A 9,036-nucleotide genomic window follows, 5' to 3' on the forward strand; every position below is an offset into this window, starting at 1 on the left:
GCGTAGGGAAGGCATTCTGTAAAGATTTGTTGAACGAGAATACAGGGGTAGCAAGTTTCCAGTTTTAACTCTAAAACATTGTCTATTAAAATTGACAACCTTTGCTTTGAATCTCATATTCCCCAAGATCATCTCTCCCTCTAGGCATTGTAGTGAGGTGAATGCTTTTTTCTGAAGACAAATAGTTTTTTTTCTCAAGCCAAACACTGGTTGAAGTGACTTTAGGCCTTTGTATCTCTGGCGTGCTCTCCCATCACTTCCCTCCCTGTTATAAACAGAGGCCCTTTGACCAGTTTCCTTGGAGTTAAAAGAAGAGTGACATAAGAGGGTATCATTTCAGAGAAATGCCTTTCACATTTTAGAATATACTTATGTGGAAAACCTATTCCTGGATATGTCATAGACAAGACCACTTTTCTTCCATATCCTTCTCACTCAAAAGAATTCATTCAGCAGTTTGTTCAACCTTAGTGTATTTATAGGACAAACAGTCCTGTCGAATGGCAGTTGACCTAGGAGAAAGTTGGTAAGATTGCTCCATGCACCTTTGAGCAATGCTGGCCAAGACAACCAAACAAAGACTATTAAGTCAATGACAGCCACATGTTCAAGTGATGGTAGGCAAAGGGCATGTTACTGGCAAGACCAGAAGTGCACAGTGGGGTATAGGTATGGATGTTCATGTCAAATCCACTTTTCAACAATTCATTTTCATTTGGCCAGAGAAGGTTACATTGACCAGATCATTTTAGTTGCAAAAGGCATGAGAAGTAAGTAAACTTTGGCTGTAGCATGAGAAAAGCTAGGAAAAGGAAAGGAGACTGTGAACTGCAGGGGGGAGAAATGCTGAGATTTTTATTGAATTATCTGTCTAGAAAGGCAACTTAATGCAATGAAACATCTTTCAGCTAGAGGCTTTTAACAGAGGGATCTCTGACATCTGAGTTCATGTTTTAGAAGAAAAAGTGAATCAACAATTTACCTCAGGATTTAGTCAGAAATGGAAGTCTCATACCCATTTCTAGTCTTCTGCAATAGAAGTAGTACTCAGAAATGAGATTCAGTATATTGGAGGATAGACAATACACTTTAGAATAGTGTGAAAAAGCCTTGGTTAGAAATCAGAAGGCCTAGATTCTGGTTCTGACTATACCATTTACACCTTCTTCTAATTCTGACGTTCTATAATTCTAAATTACATAGATGCAGTTTAGCTTCTGTGAAATGTTGAAAATTCCTATATTGCCTAGCTTCTGGGGTTCTTGTGGAGATTAAGTAAAACATTGCTTTTGACTTTGAAAGTTGAATAGGGCCATACAAATTCCAATTTACTGGCATTGTTCTTCAGCTATCAGGGATTTTTTTTCCTTGCAATCTCAGGTAACAAATCATATTCCTGTTCAATGAAATGCTACAGTATTGCAATTACAGTATTGAGTGTGGTCTTCCCAACTCCAGTAACCACCTTTGTATTACTTTTTAATATATGGTAGGTGCTCAAAAGGCACTTGTTGAACCAATTGAATGTGATATTATCGTTCAATCTGGGTGGACAGAATAGCTTTTACTTCCTAAAAATAAATGCATGGAAAGCAGATTTGATGATTGGTTGCATCTTATCTCTCATAGGAGGAAAACATCTCCCATCAGCCCCTAGTTTCAAAGTAGTGAATCCCTGCAGCCAGCAGGTCTCCTGAAAAAAAATCCATGGGTGATAGAAGATTCATTGACTTCCAATTCCAAGATTTAAATTCGAGCCTCAGACCCAGGTTGGGCAATGCTACTGCCAATAATACCTGCATTATTGATGATTCCTTCAAGTATAATCTGAATGGTGCTGTTTACAGTGTTGTATTTATCCTGGGTCTGATAACCAACAGTGCCTCCCTGTTTGTCTTCTGCTTCCGCATGAAAATGAGAAGTGAGACTGCCATTTTCATCACCAATTTGGCCCTTTCTGACATGCTCTTTGTCTGTACCTTACCTTCAAAATATTTATAACTTCAACCGCCACTGGCCTTTTGGTGACACCCTTTGCAAGATCTCTGGAACTGCATTCCTCACCACATTTATGGGAGCATGCTTTTCCTCACCTGTATTAGCGTGGATCGCTTCTTGGCCATTGTCTATCCTTTCAGATCTCGTACCATTAGGACCAGGAGGAATTCGGCCATCGTATGTGCTGGAGTCTGGATCTTGGTCCTTAGTGGTGGTATTTCAGCCTCTTTGTTCTCTACTACTAATGTCAACAATAAAACCACCACCTGCTTTGAGGGCTTCTCCAACGTGTCTGGAAGACCTATCTGTCCAAGATCACCATATTCATCGAAGTCGTTGGGTTCATTGTTCCTCTGATATTGAATGTTTCTTGCTCTTCTGTGGTGCTGAGAACCCTCCGCAAGCCTGCTACACTCTCTCAGATTGGGACCAACAAGAAAAAAGTGTTGAAGATGATCACAGTGCACATGGCAGTCTTTGTGGTGTGTTTCGTGCCCTACAACTCTGTTCTCTTCTTGTATGCACTGGTGCGTTCCCAAGCCATTACCAATTGCTTGTTGGGAAGATTTGCAAAGATCATGTACCCAATTACCTTGTGCCTTGCAACTCTGAACTGTTGCTTTGACCCTTTCATCTATTACTTCACCCTTGAGTCCTTTCAGAAGTCCTTCTACATCAATACCCATATCAAGATGGAGTCCCTGTTTAAGACTGAAACACCTCTGACCACAAAGCCTTCCCTTCCAGCTATTCAAGAGGAAGTTAGTGATCAAAAAATGAATAATGGTGGTGAATTAATGCTAGAATCCACCTTCTAAGTACGAGAACTATCTTCCAGGCCAGATATTGTTTTCCCTATGATTTTTCCTATGCTATAAATAAGAGAAAAGTTTTGAAGTTAATGATAACTGAGAATAGATTAATGTACTTAATGCTCAGATACATTTGTTTGAACATTTTCTGTAAATTTGCTGTTTTGTTCAATAATTATAGGCCAAGTCTAATTACAGCAACCAGAAGGGATTGCCAAACTCTTTTGCTGGGTTGGAATTTCATTGTATCACATTGTACAACTAAGTAGCCAGTGGCCTTGACTTTAGTGATATGGAGATTACTTTAAAACCTTAAAAGTATATTTCCGTTCCAGTGATAGTTGGTAATTGGATTGGACCTATAAATACAGAACAAATTCAGGGATTATTTTAAAAAAACCTTTTGTGTTACTACTGATATATGCTATTCATTTTTAGAATTGTCATTGTGTTTATTTTATCACAAGAGTATATTTTAGAATAACATTAATAAGAAATGTATCAATTAAAAAAACTGGAAAAATTGTTCTATTTTTAAAACAGAAAAGGAAATTGCATTTGCATATATCCACATGGGAAGGAACAGAATTAATTCATCTGACACATTTGCAGTCACAATCAGTATAACTTTTTTAAAAAAACTATTATTTTTTATATACTACATTAGGATTTTCATATGAAACTTCAAAGCCAGAAAGCTTCAAAATATGTGCCCAAGACAGGCACAAAATGGGAATTATAAAAACAACAAAATTTTTTCTTGAAACTTTCATTTATCTTTCGATGGGGTTCTTAAAATATCTTTTCTTCTTTTAAAATATGGGAGCACAACACAGACAGAAAGCTGATGGATTTGTGCCCATTAGAATCAAATGGAAAAAAATTAATAAAAAAAATTAAACAATAAAATGAAATAAATTTTCTTAAAACTTGCATTAATCTTTTTTTTTTCCAAGGGGGGGAATCTGTAACTTTAATACTAATTCTGTCATATAACATCTTGGAGCACAATGCAGCCAGACAGTTGGTGAATTAGTGCTAAGGTTGGGAGCTAATTGAAAAAATAAAGCAAAACAACTATAAAACCAAACAAAAATAATTCTTAACACTTGGCATTCATATTTTTATTTATTTCTTGAAGATCTGTACATTTAAAGATACTATGTCATTTCTATGAAATTTCGAGGAACAATGCAGCCAGAAATATGCTAAATTTGTGACCCACATCAGGAGTGGGATTGAAAAAAATTAATGAAACAAAAAACCTACAAGGCAAAACAACAACAAGAAAAAGGATCTTGCAATTCTTGAGGATCTGTAAACCTACAAATACTATAACCTTCATATGTTACCTTGGATCATGTGCAGCTAAAATCTGCTAAAATGTTGGCAAGTTCAGGCACAAGTGGAAATGAGGTTGAAACACCTACAAAAGAAAGGAAAAAAATTAAATTCACTAAAACAACAAAAACAGCAAAAATCCCGAAAACTAATAAATTTTTTGATGAAGTGTAGGTTTAAGTACACAAGTCTAGATAATTTAATTTAAATATTAAAATCAGTAAATAAAACTTCTGACGCACAGTGTAGCTTGAAAAATGCTTCATCTGAATCCAGGTCAGAAGCAATAATTAAAATAAAAGAAAAACCACCTCACACACATTTTATTTTAACCTTGCAGAGCAGCAAAAATATTCGTAAAAGTGCTTTAATCCATTTATAAACGTTGGGGACAATATGGCAATTTCCAGTGCTAGACTTTTTAAGTAAAGCTTTCAGGAACAATGTGTCTTGTAAATTGCCAAACTTGTGCCAAGAAAAACAGATTAAAAAAAAAATTAAAAACACCAAAACAATAAAATAGTATAAATGTTCAAACAATAAATTCTTAAAACCCCGATTAACCTTTATTTTCTTTCTAATGATATGTAAATTTAAAAATACTATGATTTTTAAGTAAAAAATTTCTGAGCATAATGTAACTTCAAAACTGGTGAATCTGTGCCTGGGTTAGAAATTAATTGAAAAAATGATAAACAATAAAATTAATAGAAATTAATTCTCAAACCAGGCATTCTTATTTCTCCATGATCTAAAGTTCTAAAGTAACCATGCATTAAATTGTATTATGAAGAAAGGGTTATAGATGAAATACATAAGCTGTTAGGTTCAGTTACATGAAATAAGGTTGTTAATGTTCAGTTATTAGGATATGTTGTAAGGCCAAATTAGTAATAAATTATGAATATTATTTTTGTTTTCTTTGGTATTTCTTTTCCATATCTTATAAGGACAAATTATATGTGAACTTTTGTTTGTGCTGTTGGCTCTTAAAATTATTAAAGTTTAGGATTATGACACCAAAACATTCAATATGTTAACTAAGTTGACAAAAACTATATCAATAATTGGTTTCTTTTTTGTGTAATTCCCATGTTTAGTTTTGTTTACTTTTCCATATTTCCCTTTCTGAGTAATTTCAATTTTTATAGTTAACGTAACTTACTAATTGTAAAACTTTTGTAATACAAACAATGCACAATGAACAAAATGTAATGTATAACTAATGTGAAATTTACTTTATTTTACATTAAAAACAAAAGCAATGCCTTCAGTTGCAATTACAACTTGGATTCTAAATGCTTATTAATGTAATAAAATATGTTTGGATTATCTGGCCAGTTTTACTTTGGTCAGTTATTTATTTAATTTTCCCTGTATGGCACCTGGAAGGCATCCTTTATCCTCCCTCTAACCATCAATAAAATACTTATTAGAGCGTATATAGATCTCAAACAATTCCAATATCTCATTTATGAAGCTTTCTGGAGCTTAATGCAGAATTGGCAAACAGCAAATACCTGTTGACTTTTCAAGGATCAGGATAGAAGATTACCCTAATTTTTCTGATTCTTCCAACTTGACTTTGATTTATTTGTGGTTTGTAGCCAAGCTGACTTGAATCTGGTTTTAGTATTTGGTGAAATATCCAGCGGCAACAACTGGGAGGTCTGGGGAAAGTTGGGACAAGCAGACTATCTGATGACAATGAGATGTGATTGGAGCTAGGAGGCAGACAGATCAATAACTAGAACAAGTGGTTGTCCCAGGAGAGGGATTACTGTTCATCATGCTCATGCCTTATAACTTTCAGGGGAAACAGTGGCAAAATCTTGAAAACCACATTGTGCATTAGTTCCCTATGAGATGATAACAAACACTGCTTTTCTGACATTATGGTCAGCATGATCAGCCCTAGACCACATATAAAATTAGAAGTTTGTCATTAGTGACCCTTTAATTCATGCCCTCAGAAAAGTGGTGACAGAGGTCATTGGTTTCACGTCTCTATCTGCCCTGTTTCACCTCCTGTCCCCAACCCTAACCCTTCCATCTTTCTGTTTGATATGGTTTCCCAAACTTCATGTTCTCTACCTGTCTTTCCTGTAGTCCCTGTGGACCCCCAAAATCTCTCCCCACATATTCCCAAAATACTGCTTCTTTGTAGGCTAAAAACAATAAATATACTCTTTTGTCAAGACAATGACAGGTTGAACAGATTCACACTAAGGTGTGAATGCTTAATTCTCCAACCCCTTTTAATCTTTCCTTTGGTGTTCCATTCTTAGAAAAGGAGTCTTATTAACTCAAGACTGTCTAAATAAAGGGGAGAGATGCTTGTCTTTTTAAATCGTAAATCACCTCTTGAGCAATAAGGCCTCTGCACTGCAACTTTCCAGTTTCTGCATTTTTTACACCACCCGGAGGGCCACTGAGACCAAAATACACAGCTTTTACTCCAGTCTTCTCTTCCAAAGCTCTTGCAGTGACTGGAAACTATGCTATGATTTCATATAGGCTTGGATTCTTTCTACTCACTTTGTGACCTTGGGCAAGTTCCTTCCTCCCAATGAACTGAGTTTCCTTGAATGTAAAACGAGCAGGTTGGACTTAGTCATCTTTGAGGGTCTCTAATAGTCCTAAGGCTGGAACTCCAAACTCATTCATGCTGAGTAGGGAACTAATAGTACTTCTTAACAATGACAATATGAATGAGAATGCTTCTAGTTGCCAAATAACTATGCCAGGGACTTTACATGCATTATTTCACATTAAACTCTATGAGGGAGGTTCTATGATTAGCCTCATTTTACAGATGAGAAAATTGAGACTCAAAAGTTTAAATTAACTTAAAACAGTATAGAGGCAGTAAGTGGACAGTTATTTGATCTCAGTTCTGACTGTCACCAAGCCAGCCAGGATTCTGCTACCCCTATTCAGTACTATGAGTCTTTAGTACAGGGAACAAAATTTTAATTGTGGAATTTCAGCTATTAATGTGAAGGTCAGGGGAGGATTTAGGGCATAAATGATCCTTCTAAGTTCCCTGAAATCATTCCACAAAAGTGGCTGCCTACTCCCACTTATGTATGAGGCCAGAAAGTGAGTAATAACAATAACAATATTTATAAATAAATTTTCAAATGCTTAATATATGTCAGGAAGGTAAACGCACACAATCCCATGAACTATATACTAATTATGACCTCATATTACATATGTCAAAACTGAGGCTTTAGGGAGCTAAGTAACTTGCCTGAGGTCACATATTTATAAGTGGCAGAAACAGGACATGAATACAGACTGTGTTCTAAGCCCCCATTAGCTACAGAGACTTGTTCTCTGTATGTAATAAGTACCAATAGTTATGTTATAATGTATTTGTTATAATACATAATAATAACATGTGATAACTAACTGCATGGATGCTTAGTACGTGTCAAACACTGTGCTTTACAAATTTTGCCTCTTTTCACCTTTTGTAACAGCCCTTAAGAAGTAGGTACTATTATTATCTCCAATTTACCAGTGAAAGGACTGAGATACATAGTGTTAAGTAATTTGCCCAAGATGTCATTTCTAGTAAGTGGGATCTCTCTATGAGATCCCAATATTTAACCACGATAATGTCCCCCATGATTTTGGCCCTTGCCTATCTGCCCAAACTCACCTCTTCATACTTTCCCCTTCATGCTTGAACTCCGGGTACACTGGTCTTATTTCTGTTCCTTTAATAATTGAAGCTCATTCTTGTCTTAGGGGCCTTTGCTGTTGCTGTTCCTTCTGCTTGGAATGTTCTTCTACCAGATCTTCACGTGTCTGGCTCTTTCTCATCATGCAAGATACAGAGTGTTAAGTAATTTGCCCAAGATGTCATTTCTAGTAAATAGTTCTCTCTATGAGATCCAAATATTTAACCATGATAACGTCTCTTCAGAGAGGCCTTTCCTGATCATTCAATCTACAGTAGCCATCCAGTTACTTTTATGACATACACACTATTTTCTTCATTGTACTTGGCACTCTCTGATATTCTTTTTGTTTTTAGTATCTGTCTGCATCACCTCTCCCCACCAATACAATGTTATCTCCATGAGGGCAGTAATCACATTTTTCTTTTCCAGTACAATATCTAGCACATAGTAGGCACTCAAGTAATATTTGCTGAATGAAAGCAGATGATCTGGGATGAGAAACCAGGTCTCTATGGCTTTAGGGCTCTTGTTCTACACTCTACTGCTGCTGATTTTATCCTTGAAACTTTTCTTTTCCCTGAGTACAGCACCTTTTTCCAATGACTTTATGATGACTTTGATCAAACCCCAACATTGCGAAAGCAAAATGCCTTCATTTTATAACACAATTGGCAAAGCAAATATATAAGTTCCTAAAAGGCTGTTTTCATTACCCTTTTTTCTTTTTTACCTTTCTTTTTTTTTCTAGAATATAGGAATTCCCAGATATTAATCCAAAATATCCAAGCAGAGAACTCAAATAAGAAGACAATCTTGAGCATATTTAAAACTTAAGCTATATTCAGGTCCCAAGTAAATAACTTCACCTTTCCTTTTGCAGTTTCCCTTCATTTAACTTGTGCTCTCTGGCGCTTGTTAACACTTTTGAGTTATACATTAAAGTGGAGCTTTCAGTCCATAAGGCATGTCACATAACCACATAAAGTTGACTACAAGAAGTATCTCATTACTGGTGAATATGAAAAATCTCCTGCTCCTTTCAGCACACATTCCCCTGGTTGATTTGCAGTCTGTTTCTTTACTAGAAACCACTGTCTAGTCATTGAGAAGACATGTTTCTATTAAAAAGGAAAAATAAAAGTAAAAGGAAAGCAAGAAGGGCAGGAAAAAGTGCTATGTGATTGGATGCC

At 35.8% G+C, this 9,036-nt stretch overlaps 1 protein-coding gene across 1 annotated transcript; it reads left to right on the forward strand.

The window, feature by feature from the left end:
• The first annotated feature begins 1,707 nt into the window (after positions 1–1,707).
• LPAR4 (lysophosphatidic acid receptor 4) lies at positions 1,708–2,816 on the forward strand. The gene is given in 4 exon segments (XM_037822595.1): positions 1,708–1,991; positions 1,993–2,063; positions 2,066–2,281; positions 2,284–2,816. Coding segments are annotated over 4 exon segments (1,104 nt in total).
• The last annotated feature ends 6,220 nt before the right edge of the window (positions 2,817–9,036 follow it).

Source organism: Choloepus didactylus, chromosome X, assembly GCF_015220235.1.
Source record: "Choloepus didactylus isolate mChoDid1 chromosome X, mChoDid1.pri, whole genome shotgun sequence".
NCBI lineage: Eukaryota > Metazoa > Chordata > Mammalia > Pilosa > Megalonychidae > Choloepus > Choloepus didactylus.